Source organism: Salmo salar, chromosome ssa05, assembly GCF_905237065.1.
Source record: "Salmo salar chromosome ssa05, Ssal_v3.1, whole genome shotgun sequence".
Lineage (NCBI taxonomy): Eukaryota > Metazoa > Chordata > Actinopteri > Salmoniformes > Salmonidae > Salmo > Salmo salar.
The window spans coordinates 23,500,180-23,518,668 of NC_059446.1; the positions used below are offsets into that span (position 1 = coordinate 23,500,180).

An 18,489-nucleotide genomic window follows, 5' to 3' on the forward strand; every position below is an offset into this window, starting at 1 on the left:
TCATCTGTACAAACAATAGTACGCAAGTATAAACACCATGGGACCACGCAGCCATCATACCGCTCAGGAAGGAGATGCGTTCTGTCTCCTAGAGCTGAATATACTTTGGTGCGAAAAGTGCAAGTCAATCCCAGAACAACAGCAAAGGACCTTGTGAAGATGCTGGAGGAAACAGGTACAAAAGTATCTATATCCACAGTAAAACGAGTCCTATATCGACATAACCTGAAAGGCCGCTCAGCAAGGAAGAAGCCACTGCTCCAAAACCGCCATAAAAAATTTGCAACTGCACATGGGGACAAAGATCGTACTTTTTGGAGAAATGTCCTCTGGTCTGATGAAACAAAAATAGAACTGTTTGGCCATAATGACCATCATTACATTTGGAGGAAAATGGGGGGCGCTTGCAAGACGAAGAACACCATCCCAACCGTGAAGCACGGGTGATGCTGCTTCACGGGGGTGGCAGCATCATGTTGTGGGGGTGCTTTGCTGCAGGAGGGACTGGTGCACTTCACAAAATAGATGGCATCATGAGGTGGGAAAATGAATTGGATATATTGAAGCAACATCTCAAGACATCAGTCAGGAAGATAAAGCTTGGTCGCAAATTGGTCTTCCAAATGGACAATGACCCCAAGCATACTTCCAAAGTTGTGGCAAAATGGCTTAAGGACAACAAAGTCAAGGTATTGGAGTGGCCATCACAAAGCCCTGACCTCAATCCTATAGAACATTTGTTGGCAGAACTGAAAAGGCGTGTGCGAGCAAGGAGGCCTACAAACCTGACTCAGTTACACCAGCTCTGTCAGGAAGAATGGGCCAAAATTCACCCAACTTATTGTGGGAAGCTTGTGGAAGGCTAGTTGCTAGTAAGAAGCACAGGGAAAAAATGGCAGCTGTAAAGACAACTCATTCAGTGCCCTTTGACTTTTGTCAGAAAGCCATTATAAAATATCTGATGGCAAATATTTAGTAGTGAATTTCATACAAGTGTAACTTCATCACCTCATGTGCGCCACAAAACAGAGACTCACCGATAGAACGCTATGGACTCACCAGCTGTCGTTGTGCTATTTACAAACATCACATGACTGGCTCAACTGTTCTGGGGAACTATGGTAAGCTTTATAATGTAAAATAATTTTATAGTGTAAAATAAGGTGAAACGAAGAACTCAATCTGCTTTATCTCCTAGTCTATTGCACAAGTTGACAGCAAGTATTAACTTAAGTAGTTACAAATATTCACATTTATTGAAAAACTTCAAATAAATAGGTACTGGTCGTTGGTAACTTCGGCCTTGTCTGGAAAGGAACAAACATCTGTATTGGGAGTTTTTTTTTAGGGGGTCTGTAATGTCTGTTATTGTTGTTTATAGTGGTAATCCGCAGTTATAATAATAACAATGGGGCTGGAGAAATGTAACCACTCTCAAATTCATCGACAGAGCTATGGAGGCAAGGACTGATATATTTTTTATATTTTGGTTTCTGATTGGGTACAACAGTTGAACTAAGCTCGTAAATGGTCATTTATTTTCTTCAAGAATCAATGGGTACATATCATTCATTCAAGTCCAAAAATGTATGTCGCAACTGCGGATTTCCCCTTTAAGTGTCTAAAGTGAATTAGAATTTTGTTTGCTTAGGGGTTTTGTTACTAAAAAGGAGGAAGCTAGCCAACAGGTGATCCACTAAAATAACAATGGGAAGTAAATAAGTATTTGTTGTTTATGGCAGAGACACAGTTGAAGGTGTGAGTCATTGTGTAACTATTATCCACATTTTCTTCACTGTTCTTAGTAGGGAGGAATATCAACTAGCCTAGACTAGGTTAGTTGGACAATACTTACCTCCACTTCAACACATACACTATTACTGTATATTACAGCAACGATTTATGGACATGCACGAGCCAAACGGGGCTTACTGCTTGGTGTCATTCATAGGTGTGGCTGTTCATGTGTATTGGTTGTTTAGGATATTCTCACACACACTATTTTCAAATGGATCTTATTGTTCATAATGTGCCTTCCCTTCAACAGAACGTACACATAAAAACATTGGCTGACGACATGGTAAGGCGTCCTGTTTTCATTTCTGTGTGTATTTTGTTTTGCATCATCGTCTTTGTGTCATGGCAGCGCAGGAAGATGAACTGACATCTGTGGATTGATCAAGGAAACCAGGGTTACGCAGTTCCTTCTGTTAACCAAGTTGGGTTCCTGTATGATTGTCTTTTCAGTATTTGATGGTTATATTATGTCCCCAAACGATAACGTCCTTTAATATGAAAAAAAGTTTAGATCTATTTTTTCTTTTTTTGAAAGCCTAATCAGTCAAATATTAGAGGAAATGAACCCAACAGTATTCTGAATCGGTTAAGATTACATTTTTTATTTGTTACACGTTATTCCTCCTAATAATTTGTTAACAAAGAACAAGTGCACTCTCTTTGGGTCAAACACTGGTGCTGTTTGAAGGGATTGTATTACATGAAGGTTCTCCAATCATGTTCACCATCATTGGTTTGACTTGCCTTGGTCCTTCCACAACGATTTCAGTGTAGATTCAGGTGTGACGTCATTGATTTAATTTCCTTTAGTCTTTATTTGTCTTATTCCATTTCATATGTATGTGCACTCATCTATTCCGCACAAGCATAACCCCTAAACCCATATAGCTAATACTAATGACGACTGACTAACAGCGGCTGGTGCGTGGACTTACCCTCTTCTGACTCTGTAACAAAGGTGTGTGCTACTGGCAGTATCTCGTTTGATCTTGTTCTCTCTTCCGTCATCAGACCTGAATACATATGAGATGCTCTTGATTTAACGCTTGCAGTTCGCACTTTTGGAACTATTCCATTTGTTCCATTGCACCAGGCAAATTAAATAATGTACAGCTCAGGTAAAGGTATGTACATTACACCTACATTTCTTCTGTATTCATCGGTGTAGCTAGAATAGCTGAATACAGTGAGGAGAGAGTATATTTCTAATGTAGGTATATTCCTCTGTACTGAAGTTCTACAGACTCTCATAACAGTCTGTGATATTGAACAAACATAACCTACAGGGTTAATAGTAAGTGTGAAGGTGAGTCAAATCTATGACTCTCACTGTAGTTTACAGTGCACTGTTTTATTATGTACTATTTTCATTCAGATACACATGAACTGTACAGATGAATAAATCAAGGCCAGTTTGAAAGAAAGAGCAAGCAATGTTACCCATTGTTCACGCACATAATTTAATCTAACAGAAAAGATGAACGATAAAACATAATGAACGAACACTAGGTCTGTCCCTTGTCATAGGCAAACACTTTACTTTAGCCGTCCTGTGGTACCACCCCAACCTGGAATTGAGCCCAGCTGATGCTCGTTTAAATGTTGGGAAGGAGATGGAAAGACATGTCAGGGAAGGCCTATGACAGCATTACACAACCTTACAGTATGTTAGCATTCAGAAAGCCTAACACCAAGGGAAATACTCCTAGATAAAGCCTATATGTCAGTATGTAAGCATTCAGAAAGTACTCTGTCATAACGCTTACCGTACGCACTTTGGTAACGCCACATTCTCTTTCCCCTTCAGCGTGACCGGATCACCAGTTTTCGGAAGACTGGGAATAAAAAGGACAAGCCCCTGATTCAGCACTCCACAGACCCCCTGTCCACTCAGGTAGAGATGCCCATGCCCCAGCCCCTCTTCGACGACCGCTCCATGAACCTCTCCGAGAAGGAGATCAATGACCTCTTTGAGAAGATGATGGTAAGTCTGATATAGAGGTCAACCGATTAATCGGAATGGACGATTTAATTAGGGCTGATTTCAACTTTTCAATCAGAACAACAATCGGAAATCGATATTTTTGGACGCCGATTTGGTCGTTTAAAATAAAAAAATATATTTTAAAATTATTATTATTATTATTTTTTTTAACCTTTATTTAACTAGGCAAGTCAGTTATATACACATTCTTATTTTCAATGACGGCCTAGGAACGGTGGGTTAACTGCCTTGTTCAGGGGCAGAACGACAGATTTGTACCTTGTCAGCTCGGGGATTCAATCTTGCAACCTTACGGTTAACTAGTCCAACGCTCTAACCACCTGCTTTACATTGCACTCCACGAGGAGCCTGCCTGTTACGCGAATGCAGTAAGAAGCCAAGGTAAGTTGCTAGCTAGCATTAAACTTATCTTATAAAAAACAATCAATCAATCATAATCACTAGTTAACTACACATGGTTGATGATATTACTAGTTTATCTAGCCTGTCCTGCGTTGCATATAATCGCTTAGGTACACGTTGCTCCAACCATAAACATCAATGCCTTTCTTAAAATTAATACACAACTATATATTTTTAAACCTGCATATTTATTGCCTGCTAACATGAATTTCTTTTAACTAGGGAAAATGTGTCACTTCAAACAGAGTCAGGGTATATGCAGCAGTTTAGGCCGCCTGGCTCGTTGCGAACTGTGAAGACAGCCGACTTCGCCAAACGGGGGATGATTTAACAAAAGCGCATTTGCGAAAAAAGCACAATGTTGCACGACTGTACCTAACCATAAACATCAATGCCTTTCTTAAAATCAATACACAAAAGTACATATTTTTAAACCTGCATATTTAGCTAAATGAAATCCAGGTTAGCAGGCAATATTAACCAGGTGAAATTGTGTCATTTTGCGTTCGTTGCACGCAGAGTCAGGGTATTTGCAACAGTTTGGGCCGCCTGGCTCGTTGTGAACTAATTTGCCAGAATTTTACGTAATTAAGACATAACATTGAAGGTTGTGCAATGTAACAGGAATATTTAGACTTAGGGATGCCACCCGTTAGATAAAATATGGAACGGTTCCGTTTTTCACTGACAGGAAAAACGTTTTGTTTTCGAGATGATAGTTTCCGGATTCGACCATATTAATGACCTAAGGCTCGTATTTCTGTGTGTTATTATGTTATAATTAAGTCTATGATTTGATAGAGCAGTCTGACTGAGCGATGGTAGGCAGCAGCAGGCTCGTAAGCGTTCATTCAAACAGAACTTTTGTGCGTTTGCCAGCAGCCCTTCGCAATACATTGCGCTGTTTATGACTTCAAGCCTGTCAGCTCCCAAGATTAGGCTGGTGTAACCGATGTGAAATGGCTAGCTAGTTAGTCGGGTGCGCGCTAATAGCGTTTCAAACGTCACAGGCTCTGAGACTTGGAGTAGTTGTTCCCCTTGCTCTGCATGGGTAACGCTGCTTCAAGGGTGGCTGTTGTCGATGTGTTCCTGGTTCGAGCCCAGGTAGGAGCGAGGAGAGGGACGGAAGCTATACTGTTACACTGGCAATACTAAAGTGCCTATAAGAACATCCAATAGTCAAAGGTATATGAAATAGAAATCGTGTAGAGAGAAATAGTCCTATAATTCCTATAATAACTACAACCTAAAACTTCTTACATGGGAATATTGAAGACTCATGTTAAAAGGAACCACCAGCTTTCATATGTTCTCATGTTCTGAGCAACGACCTTAAACGTTAGCTTTTTTCCATGGCACATATTGCACTTTTACTTTCTTCTCCAACACTTTGGTTTTGCATTATTTAAACCAAATTACACGTTTCATTATTTATTTGAGGCTAAATTGATTTCATTGATGTATTATATTAAGTTAAAATAAGTTTCATTCAGCATTGTTGTAATTGTCATTATTACAAATAAATAAACCCCAAAAATCGGCCGATTTAATCGGCAGCGGCTTTTTTGGTCCTCCAATAATCGGTATCGGTGTTGAAAAATCATAGTCGGTCGACCTCTAGTCTGATACTGTATATTTTCCTTTTGAACCGAGTGTGTGTGTGTGTGTGTGTGTGTGTGTATATAGCCACCTATAGCCACCACTATCCACAGTGCTCTCCTATAAGAGTTAATGTACAGAGTCCCTGTGTGGATATGTACTAAAGGATAGCTATTGCTCCCCGGTCCACCTTCCACCGCTACTATCTTGAAACATAAAGACGTAATGGGTGGAATGGACATGGTTACTGCTTCTACGTCTTCAACTCCCTGTGGGGCCTTTTTAGTACTAGCTACCAATCACATTGTTTTACTGTTCACCAGAGTCTCTGATCTTTAAGTGGATCTCTGATTTCCACTGGTTGTCATAGTAATGATACAATTAGATGTGATGTGTTGACAGCTTGCTGTGGCACATTAAACCAACTCTTGCCAAGGAAATGTAGCAGGTTTCTATTCTATATATTCACATCATGTCAATGTGGGTGCTTTTGTGTCTCAAACTATGCACCACACTTCTCTTCCTTGTAAGCTGCAGGCAGGGAGCTCTGTGCTCAGTCTAAGCCTCTACAGAACAGTACTTACCTGGTTCGCTGCACTGAGCTGAGTCACAGCTCCGAATTCACACTGACGCTTAGCATAGAGAGCACATTGATCACAAAGAGAGACAGGAGGGACCTTATCAGTGTAACACTGTCGTGACTTCTCAATTAACTCTGTAACTCAAGTTCACTTGACTTAGCCCTCATTCAAACAGAGAGCTCCATCAGAGCTCCATCCATCAGTGCTCCATCAGAGCTACAGAGAGCTCCATCAGAACTCCATCAGAGCTACAGAGAGCACCATCAGAGCTGCGGAGAGCGCCATCAGAGCTCCATAGAGCTACAGAGAGAGCCATCAGAGCTCCATCCGAGCTTCTGAGAGCGCCCCATCCGAGCTACTGAGAGCGCCCCATCCGAGCTACTGAGAGCCCCCCATCCGAGCTACTGTGAGCGCCATCACAGCTACTGAGAGCTTGCCTGGCTACCCAGACTCCTTGCTCCGGCCAAACGCTACACCACGCTACACACATGGGTAAAGCGGCGGTTTGAAAGCTCCAGAGTGTTACAGAAAGCAACAGGGCTCTCCAGAGAGCTACAGAGAGCTACATCAGAGCAAAATGGCCAAAACTGCCTGTAGAACAATGGAGCTTTATTTTATCTTTGAGTAAACTGGTTGTTTTATTTCAGTGATAATGCCCGAGAAGCCGGTGACCTCGAAGCCAAACACCAGCTTCGAGGCCATTATCACTTTTATACAACGGGTTACCAACATATTCAATAATGATTGACAAATGTTCATTAAAAACCTTATTTTTATGAACTTATTCATACTATTTCATCCTTCCATAAGATATAGTTCCGACACAAATCTAGGGCTGCTACCCAAGCTGGCTAGTCATTCGTTCTATCGTTTCGGTTGCCAGAGACGTGACCCAGTCGTTCAGTCTTATTGTTTGGACCTATGGACACGACTCAGTTTTACGTTCTAAATGTTCCATTGCCATATTGGCTGGCAACTTATCTTGCTTGCTAGCTAGCCAACTACATTTATGCTGTTTTTTAGTGACATTTATTTAGATACATCTAGGGTTGCAAAGGGTCGGAAACTTTACAGTACATTTCTGGAAATGTTCCTTTTATTTTCCATCAGAGGTTAAGCCTGGGAATTTGAGGAATTTTGCTTAAATTCATCAAAAAAGTTAGCTTATAACAGTGAACCTTTTTTGTGGGATACACATTAGGCAATTCTAGGTCTTGTGGCATATTTTGGTTAAACTCTATCCAATTCAAAGGAATTGCAACCCTCTGCATGCACAGTGCATTCTTCCATCACATGTGCAGTGCACTCTTCCATCACATGTACAGCTGATTCTCAAGATCTTGCACACTGAGATGCTTTTGAGCCCACACTACTACACTGTCTGAGCCAAGGACTACATGCTTTCTGGTAAGGTTTGATTTCAGTACTGGTTGGGTGAATATATTTTATATGACATACATGATTTTTTGTTAACTAGTAAATAGTAGCCTACAACAAAGTGTGTTTAAATCATTTCTGACTTGTTAATAATTTCTGCTAGTTAGTTTTTGCTACCATGTGGGTTTTAGCTTGCTTGTACCTGCTAAATGAGTGTTAATTCACCTGTTTCCATACATGTTTCATTTGAAAACATTTCTTACAAAGCAGTTGTTTAATTTAACTGCTTAACTATTTATCTGTACATGGAATTGTATTTTTATTTTCTTTACTCATTCCTTCCCATCTTTACAGGAAAATGCCACGGGCACTATCTGATGTGTGGAGACATTTTACTGCACCTAATGTATAATGAAAAGCTGTGTACATTTGCAAATACTGTGCCAAATCATATGTGAAGACTGCAACAAAGATGCAGAATCATCTGACCAAGTGCATAAAGTTCTCTTACCGCTCACAACAAGCAACCTCTGACAAAGTCCCTCTACTTCTATTTGAGGTGAAAATGATGAATCGATAGCAACAGCTCATGAATCGATAGCAACAGCTCATGGTCCTCCTGGAATCAGAAGTTTTCTTGACTCAATGGAGCAACGTAGTCAGAGAAATGCTGATGAATGTCTTGCTCGAGCTGTGTATGCAACTGGTTCACCTCTAATCCTCATAGGCAATGTGTATTGGAAGAGATTTCTGAATGTTCTTCGCCCAGCATACACCCCTCCAACCAGACATGCTTTATCTACTCATTTGCTGGATGCAGAGTTCAATAGAGTTTAAGTGAAGGTCAAGCAAATCATAGAGCAAGCAGACTGTATTGCAATCATCTTTGATGGGTGGTCGAATGTTCGTGGGCAAGGAATAATTAACTACATCTCCACCCAGACACAGACATACCGGTCTCTACATGAGCTGAGCTAAAGGCAGTCATCAATGACCATGGACCACAGATTTGCACTGGTGACAGACAATGCTGCAAACATGCAGGCTGCTTGGTCTAAAATGGAGGAGTCCTGGATACACTCTACAAGAGAGCCAAGGAAATGGTTAGGTATGTGAAGGGTCATCAAGTTACAACAGCAATCTACCTCACCAAGCAAAGTGAGAAGAATAAGAGCACCACATTGAAGCTGCCCAGCAACACCGTTGGGGTGGTGTTGTCATCATGTCTCCTGGAGGGGAAGAAGTCTGTCCAAGAAATGGCCATATCACAGTCGGCCGATATGGACAGCCCCATCAAGATGATCCTCCTGGATGATGTACAGTGCCTTGCAAACGTTTTCACCCTCTTGGCATTTTCCCATTTTGTTGCATTACAACCTGTAATTTAAATGGATTTTTATTTGGATTTCATGTAATGGACGTACACAAAATAGTCCAAATTGGTGAAGTGAAATGAAAAAAAAATTACTTGCTTCAAAAAAATAAAAAAGGGAAAAGTGGTGCGTGCGTATGTATACACCCCCTTTGCTTTGAAGTCCCTAAATAAGATCTGGTGCAACCAATTACATTCAGAAGTCACAAAATTAGTTAGATTGCTCACAGGTGGACTTTATTTAAGTGTCACATGATCTGCCACATGATCTCAGTATATATACACCTGTTCTGAAAGGCCCAGAGTCTGCAACACCACTAAGCAAGGGGTACCACCAAGCAAGCAGCACCATAAAGACCAAGGAGCTCTCCAAACAGGTCAGGGACAAAGTTGTATAGAAGTACAGATCAGGGTTGGGTTATAAAAAATAGCCAAATATTTGAACATCCCACAGAGCACGATTAAATCCATTATTAAAAAATTGAAAGAATATGGCACCACAACAAACCTGCCAAGAGAGGGCCGCCCACCAAAACTCACGGACCAGGCAAGGAGGGCATTAATCAGAGAGGCAACAAAGAGACCAAAGAAGGAAGGAGCTGCAAAGCTCCACAGCGGAGATTGAAGGATCTGTCTATAGGACCACTTTAAGCTGTACACTCCACAGAGCTGGGCTTTACAGAAGAGTGGACAGAATTTTTTTTTTTGGTGTTCGCCAAAATGCATGTAGGAGACTCCCCAAACATACGGTAGAAGGTACTCTGGTTAGATGAGACTAAAATTTAGCTTTTTGGCCATCAAGGAAAAAGCAAAACCAACACTTCTCATCACCCCGAGAACACCATCCCCACAGTGAAGCGTGGTGGCAGCATCATGCTGTGGGGATGTTTTTCATCGCTAGACTGGGAAACTGGTCAGAATTGAAGGAATGATGGATGGCGCTAAATACATAAATTCTTGAGGGAAACCTGTTTGTCTTCAAGAGATATGAGACTGGGACGGGGGTTCACCTTCCAGTAGGACAATGACCCTAAGCATCCTGCTAAAGCAACACTCGAGTGGTTTAAGGGGAAACATGTAAATGTCTTGGAATGACCTAGTCAACGCCCAGAACATAATCCAATTGGGAATCTGTGGTATGATTTAAAGATTGCTGTACACCACCGGAACCCATCCAACTTGAAGGAGCTGGAGCAGTTTTGCCTTGAAGAATGGGCAAAAATCCCAGTGGCTAGATGTGCCAAGCTTATAGAGACATATCCCAAGAGACTTGCAGCTGTAATTGCTGCAAAAGGTGGCTCTACAATGTATTGACTTTGGGGTGGAGGGGGGGTGAATAGATATGCACGTTCAAGTTTTCTGTTTTTCTGTTTTATTTCTTGTTTGTTTCACAATAAAAAATATTTTGCATCTTCAAAGTGATTTGCATGTTGTGCAAATCAAATGATACAAACCACCCAAAAATCTAATTTAATTCCAGGTTGTAAGGCAACAAAATAGGAAAAATGCCAAGGGGGTGAATACTTTCGCAAGCCACTGCATTTTGGGAGAGAGTGGTAAGCAGCCTGAAACTCCTGAAACCTTTAACAGTAGCCATTGCACAGGTTGAAGGAGACAATGCCATCCTGTCTGATGTTCAGAGTCTGCTTGCAGATGTAAGAGAATAAATCCGTTCTGCCCTGTCCACTTCACTTTTGCTCCAAGCAGAGGAAACTGCAGTTCTGTAGACTATACACGTCGCAGCGTACATGTTGGACCCAAGTATGCTGGCAAGAGCATCCCATCTGGTGCAGAGATCAACAAGGCCTATTGTGTCATCATTACTGTTTCTCCCCACCTTGGCCTGGATGAGGGCAAGGTTCTTGGCAGTCTGGCGAAGTACACTTCCAAGCAAGGGCTTTGGGATGGAGATGCAATATGGCAGTCATGCCAACATATCTCATCAGCCACCTGGTGTAAGGGACTTTGTGGATCTGAGGCTCTTTCCCCTGTTGCCTCCATCATCCTCCAAATCTCACTAACATCAGCTGCCTCAGAGCGCAACTGGTCCTTGTTTGGGAACACACACATCAAAGCACGCAACAGGCTGACCAATACAAGGGTAGAAAAATGGTGGCCATCCGGGCAAATTTGAGGCTTTTTGAACCTGACAATGAGCCATCCTCTACAAGGTTGGAAAGTGACAGTGAAGATGAGGCCTCAGAGTGATGTTCAAGAGGTGGACATTGAGGAGGTCCAGGGAGAAGACATGGAAGCCTGAGAGGAAGACAACCAAAGCTTTAGTTTCTAGACTATCATTTTACAGATGTATGTTGAAAATGTTTTTGGGAGATGCGATGGATCATTGGGGATCATTCAATATTCCCTTTTGTTGTTCAGTGAAATCATCCCATGTGAAGAGTCAACTGATTTAATTAAAGTTCAATTCGTAATTAAAAAAAAAATATATATTTCTATTGGAAGGATTTAATCATTTGCAATTATGTCTACTTATAAGGTAAAATGTTTATGTTTCTGTCTACATATATGGTAAATATATCCAATGAAAAAAAACTACATTTAAATGGTATTAATATAATTTGCATATATTTCCGCTAATTCCCATATATTCCCATATTCCCATTAATTCCGAAGGAAAGTTTCCACCTCCTGAATATTCCCCAAATGCGCAACCCTAGATACATCCATAATAATGAGCTAATGATGTGGGATTTCCCCTGATAGTTGATAGGCCTTTGTATATATCCATAAAAATGATGCTAATTCATGATTTTGACTGGCTGAGGAAAAACTGCCCGCTTGTTTGTCTTATCCCAACTCCCGACACGTTCATTACAATGGGACAGCTGGAGATATTGAAACAAAGTTGCACATGTCAGAGAGACCAGATCGCAAGGTTTATACAAATCTCCGCTGTTGAAAACTAAATGTAAAATGTGAGATAATGTCGAGATTATTTTTTATAGTGAAGATGATGTTTATACTTTTCCTTGGTGGAGCTGATGAGACAGTGCTTTGCTCAGTCAAATGGAACAGAGTAAATGGGCATTTTAACATCATAGATTTAGCCGGTGGTAACTTGTAGAGACCGGCTGGAATGCGGTTTTAACCAATCAGCATTCAAGATTAGACCCACCCGTTGTATAACTGACCACTGTTATGAACCCAAAAAATAAGCTTGTTTTACTTCAATGTTTGTAAACAAAGTCAATGTAAACAGACACTGACTGTATAGCCTCAAAACGTGGTTAAAACTATGTATGGTCAATCCTTGCATTCATAGCTCTGTCTACATTTTGGTTACATTTCTCCAGCTTTTTACAGAAAAAGGGGAGGGGAGTATGCTTTTTAATTGTTAATACTGCTGATTGATGCTTTATGTTAGCCTATTTCTTATAGTTACTCTATATAACTATTGAGACAACCATACAATTCTGTAGTGAGGGTGATACAGAGCATTTGGTTACTGTAATTACTACTTCCTGTTACCAGTGAAGATGCATCTTTTTCGACTGAATATCACCAGATATCAGACAGGTATTTATAGGGTAACACTCATATGGCTTTAACATGCTCCTTCTGTTGTGTTATGAGCTAGAGTGTGCCTATCTACCCAAGTGTGGTAATAAACTGTGAATTTGTATCAGTTAAACCTGTTGTTGTGCGTCTCCATTGAGTGTTAGTAGCAGTTTATATCCAAGCAAGAAGAAGTTGAGGTATCTATGCCTGTAGCTAGCCAGTCAGCCCAGCAGGCTGTGAATCCCCATCATTGAGGATAGAAGATTATTCCACTATTAACAACTAACAGCGTGACAATAAAAAAACATATTAACTGCAGATAAGGAAGCCTACATTATAAAACATCGGAATTCGAAAGAATGTTAGCTTCTAGTCACTGTGCAGTTAGATGTAATTAATTGTACTAATACATATTTAAATGTAAACAAGGGTAGCTGTGTTCCCACATACATCCAAGGAGGGACGTTGCTTTATTTTTTATTAAATGTTTTATATTAAACCCCCCCCCACATGGCTTTAGTAGGAGAGGACATGTTGATCAATGAGCTTTCCCATGGAACTCGCTGGGTTAAGCTCAACATTATCCCCTTGTGGGGTTCTGCTTGACTTAATGAAAGGAGAGGAAAAAGGATGCTTGACATTCCCATCAGATTTACGGTTGTTTGTTTGATTTATACTGTGAAGCATTTGATCATCACAGAGATTAGTCATTTTGTCACTGGAGCATATGCTACATTAACCCCAAGTACTAAGTAGGAGCATGTACTACACTGAACAAATGCAACATTTCAAGGATGTTAAAGTTCATAAAAGGGAATCAGTCAACTTTAAATATACTGTTTGTCACAGATACCTTTAAAACAAAGGTAGGGGAGTGGATCAGAAAACCAGTCAGTATCTGGTATGACCACCATTTGCCTCATGCTGCATGACATATCTCCTTCGCATAGAGTTGATCAGGCTAGAACATGCTCAATAACAGGTATGTAAACAACATTTGAGTGAAATAAGCTTTTTGTGCATATCAAACATTTCTGGGATCTTTTATATCGGCTCATGAAACATGTGACCAACACTTTACATGTTGCGTTTATATTTTTGTTCAGTATACATTTAACCCAAGTAGAAGGTAGTCTGACTAGCCTTGCTTGAGGTAATAGCTTCCTTGGACCTTTAATAATCCATAGGTTATGTAAATTGAATGACTTATGGATGAAAACTTTGGAAGCTTTTCAGTATGGGTATACTGTACCATACTGTAAGTGCTCACCCTGCACCTTGTTGATGACAGACTTTTTTGAATGTTACATGTTAAGTTAAACTCATACCCATCTTGTTGTATTGTATTCATTGACTTCAGTAGCGCTTTAATACCATCCAACCCCGCTTACTGGTTGATAAACTGGTGAATTTAGGTGTCAACTCTTTACCGATCAAGTAGATTAATAGTTTCCTTGTGAACCGTACTCAACAAGTGAAGTTTAACTCCGCCATCTCTACGTCTTGAACGGTATGTACGGTAGCCCCTGAAGGTAGCGTACTTTCACCGATACTGTACACCCTGTACCCAAATGATTGTCAAGCCTCTGACTCAGCCCACACGTTTTTAAATATGAAGATCACACCTCTGTTGTGGGTTTCCTCCACCCAGCCTCTCTTCAAGGTTTTGACAGAGAAACGTCAAAATTCGTCCAGTGGTGTGCAGATAACTTTCTTGAAGTAAACGTTAAGAAAACAAAAGAGATGGAAATTGTTTTCAGAAGGAACAAAACTACCCCCGCCAAAGATCAATGGGGAATCAGTCCATAGAGTGACTACGTATACAGTTGAAGTCAGAAGTTTACATACACTTAGGTTGGAGTCATTAAAACTCAATATTCAACCACTCCAAAAATGTATTGTTAACATACTATAGTTTTGGCAAGTCGGTTAGGACATCTACTTTGTACATGACACAAGTAATTTTCCCAACAATTTATTATTATTTCACTTATAATTCACTATCACAATTCCAGTGGGTCAGAAGTTTACATACACTAAGTTGACTGTGCCTTTAAACAGCTTGGAAAATTCCAGAAAATGATGTCATGGCTTTAGAAGCTTCTGACAGGCTAATTGACATAATTGGAGTCAATTGGAGGTGTACCTGTGGATGTATTTCAAGGCCGACCTTCAAACTCAGTGCCTCTTTGCTTGACATCATGGGAAAATCAAAAGAAATCAGCCAAGACCTCATGAAATAAATTGTAGACCTCCACAAGTCTGGTTCATCCTTGTGAGCAATTTCCAAACGCCTGAAGGTACCACGTTCATCTGTACAAACAATAGTACGCAAGTATAAACACCATGGTACCACTCAGCCGTCATACCGCTCAGGAAGGAGACGCGTTCTGTCTCCTAGAGATTAATGTACTTTGGTGCGAAACGTGCAAGTCAATCCCAGAACAACAGCAAATGACCTTGTGAAGATGCTAGAGGAAACGGGTACAAAAGTATCTATATCCACAGTAAAATGAGTCCTATATCGACATAACCTGAAAGGCCGCTCAGCAAGGAAGAAGCCACTGTTCCAAAACCGCCATAAAAAAAGCCAGACTACAGTTTGCAACTGCACATGGGGACAAAGATCGTACTTTTTGGAGAAATATCCTCTGGTCTGATGAAACAAAAATAGAACTGTTTGGCCATAATGACCATCGTTATGTTTGGAGGAAAAAGGGGGATGCTTGCAAGCCAAAGAACACCATCCCAAACGTGAAGCACGGGGGTGGCAGCATCATGTTGTGGGGGTGTTTTGCTGCAGGAGGGACTGGTGCACTTCACAAAATAGATGGCATCATGAGGTGGGAAAATTATGTGGATATATTGAAGCAACATCTCAAGACATCAGTCAGGAAGTTAAAGCTTGGTCGCAAATGGGTCTTCCAAATGGACAATGACCCCAAGCATACTTCCAAAGTTGTGGCAAAATGGCTTAAGGACAACAAAGTCAAGGTATTGGAGTGGCCATCACAAAGCCCTGACCTCAATCCCATAGAAAATGAGTGGACAGAACTGAAAGGCGTGTGCGAGCAAGGAGGCCTACAAACCTGACTCAGTTACACCAGCTATGTCAGGAGGAATGGGCCAAAATTCACCCAACTAATTGTGCGAAGCTTGTGAAAGGCTACCCAAAACGTTTGACCCAAGTTAAACATTTTAAAGGCAATGCTACCAAATACTAATTGAGTGTATGTAAACTTCTGGCCCACTGGGAATGTGATGAAAGAAATAATTAAAACTGAAATAAATCTCTGCTATTATTCTGACATTTCACATTCTTAAAATAAAGTGGTGATCCTAACTGACCTAAGACAGGGAATCTTTACTAGAATTAAATGTCAGGAATTGTGTTTAAATGTATTTGGCTATGGTGTATGTAAACTTCCAACTTCAACTAAGTACCTGGGAATCAAAATAGACTAACTGAAATTTAATGACTGCCTTTGCAAAGATAAAGAAATTGCTACAGAGAATATATTTTTTTACACAAACTGACCATTTTAATGTTGACTGCCATATCTTACAAATGTTCTATAAATCTGTCCTGCAGAGTGTGGTGTCCTTTTGGTCTGATATGCGCGCTCTGAAACATGCGAGTGCAAGACCTAGTCAAGCTTCACAAACTCTTCCTCCTAAAACTTGAAAGAATTTTACAGGACAGTGCTCATCCCCTTCACTATAAAATTCAGTCACAGTAGCAGCCGGACAAGGGGAAAGGGACTTCTTCAAAAGAAAATTAAAACAGATAGATATGGTCTCTTTTATTCCAACAGCCATTAGGCTGTATAAAATGTTGGTCCCTCGAGTATACAGCATATTGCTCTTTCACTTTAAATGTCTAGCTATATCATACTGTCTTTTTAAGCACATGACCAAATGAATTTCCCCCTGGTGGAATAATAAAGTTGATCTGAATAAAGTTGATCTGAATCTCCGAGGTCAAACATGTTTTGCAACCCCTGCTTTTTACTCCATAGAAACTGGCCCTGGCTGGCTCTTTGTGTATTCTGCCAGATTGAAAATCTTAACAAAAAGCTTTCAGCCCATTTTTTTTGAAGCGGGCAAGGCTAAATTACCCAGGCTTCATTGCATAGGTCTCTGTGTGTGTGTGTGTGTGTGTGTGTGTGTCTATGTACCTTTTATCATACAATGGTCTTTATTGCGGGAGCCAAAGATGCTCCCTCTTATTTATTTTTTCATCACAAGCCGCTTTGTGCTTTCTGGCTTCTTGGTGTTTTCTTGCCGCTTGGTGTTTTCTTGCTGCTCTGTGCTTTCCTGCCTCAGCGCGCCTCATGCCCTGCCTGTCACTCAGCTCACCTCTCAATTCCTGTGTTTGTGCTCACCACGCCGTGACATTAAACTCAGGCTTCCATTTGCTCAGTGACGGAAGGCATGTTTCACGGCGGCTGAAAATGTGTTGCGCCGAGAACCCTCACTGAAAGCGAGATTACAGTAATGAATTTTAAGTAAAAGGATTTGTATTATCTTTACGTGCTTTTGAAGCCACCAGCACCAACTTGCCCGTATCTATATAAGGCAGAGCATGTTCACAGATGAAGTACCACCAGCAGCCTATGATGAAATGATAATACAACTTGAATTGGAGTAGCTAAGTCTAGTCAAATGCATCATCTTATTCTCAATACATAGATACTCATTTTTACATTTTTTTACATTTTAGTCATTTAGCAGACGCTCTTATCCAGAGCGACTTACAGTAGTGAATGCATACATTTCATTTCATGCATTTTTGTACTGGCCCCCCGTACAGAGTGTTTGCATTTGGTTGTTCTCTGTGTGTCTCCTTGTATCCACAGCTCTTATTGATCGATAACATAGCATACACTGCTGTTTTCAAATGAGTTCCAAATTAGGGTGTTAGTGCTGACCAAGGAGCCCCCTGGTGTGCTTTAATGACTAGGACAAATCCAAATGGGTTTTTCTTTCAGCATGTTGTCTGCATGTCACTCAATGCTAGAATAAGCCCATAATGCTGCCAGGTCATCAAAAGGTTCTGGGAAGAAGAGCTGCACAGGGTTGGTTGGTTGATGCAGACAAATTATCTTCTCCCGGCCTGTTAAGAAACCACTGGAGGAGTGTTAGTGTAGGGTGTAGTGTTAGTGTAACAGTAGTGGTAGTGTATGTATTGTGGTGTTTAGTGTTAACGTTTGTGCTTGTTCCAATAGGGGTGGTATGTTGCCTAGCGGTTAGAGCGTTGGGCCAGTTACCGGAAGGTCGCTGGTTTGAATACCCAAGCCAACAAGGTGAAAATCTTCCGATTTGCCCGTGAACAAGGCACTTTACACTAATTTGTTCCAGGGGTGCCATGCTTATATGGTTGACCCTGTAAACAACACATTTCACTGCACCTATCCAGTGTTTATGACAATACTTTGGGTGTATTACTATAGTGTGTACTGAAGTGTTAGTGTTACAGTACTGTGTAGTGTTAACGTTACATTTCTGTGCAGTGTGTACAGTGGTAGTGTTACAGTACTGTAGTGGTAGTGTTACAGTACTGTGCAGTGTGTACTGTAGTGTTAGTGTTACAGTACTGTAGTGTTAGTGTTACAGTACTGTAGTGGTAGTGTTACAGTACACTGTAGTGTTACAGTACGGTGGTGTTGGTGTTACAGTAGTGTTAGTGTTATAGTAGTGGTAGTGAAGGTGTTACAGTACTGTAGTGGTAGTGTAGTGTTACAGTAGTGTTAGTGTTACAGTAGTGTTAGTGTTACAGTGCTGTAGTGGTGGTGTTGCAGTGCTGTAGTGGTGGTGTTACAGTAGTGATAGTGTTA

The 18,489-nt window shown here is 40.8% G+C and overlaps 1 protein-coding gene across 5 annotated transcripts in view; it reads left to right on the forward strand.

Moving 5' to 3' along the window:
- Nucleotides 1–18,489, forward strand: part of diaph2 (diaphanous-related formin 2) — a 759,144-nt gene that overhangs the window by 34,444 nt on the left and 706,211 nt on the right. For 3 of the 5 annotated variants that reach the window (XM_014199083.2, XM_045717987.1, XM_045717988.1), the window contains exons 1-2: nucleotides 1,994–2,080; nucleotides 3,605–3,781. In XM_014199083.2, coding sequence (XP_014054558.2) covers nucleotides 2,009–2,080; nucleotides 3,605–3,781 — 249 coding nt within the window. In that variant the 5' untranslated portion in view covers nucleotides 1,994–2,008. Of the gene's footprint in view, nucleotides 1–1,993; nucleotides 2,081–3,604; nucleotides 3,782–18,489 lie in introns of those variants that run through there. The other 2 variants (XM_045717986.1, XM_045717985.1) reach the window with 1 other exon arrangement.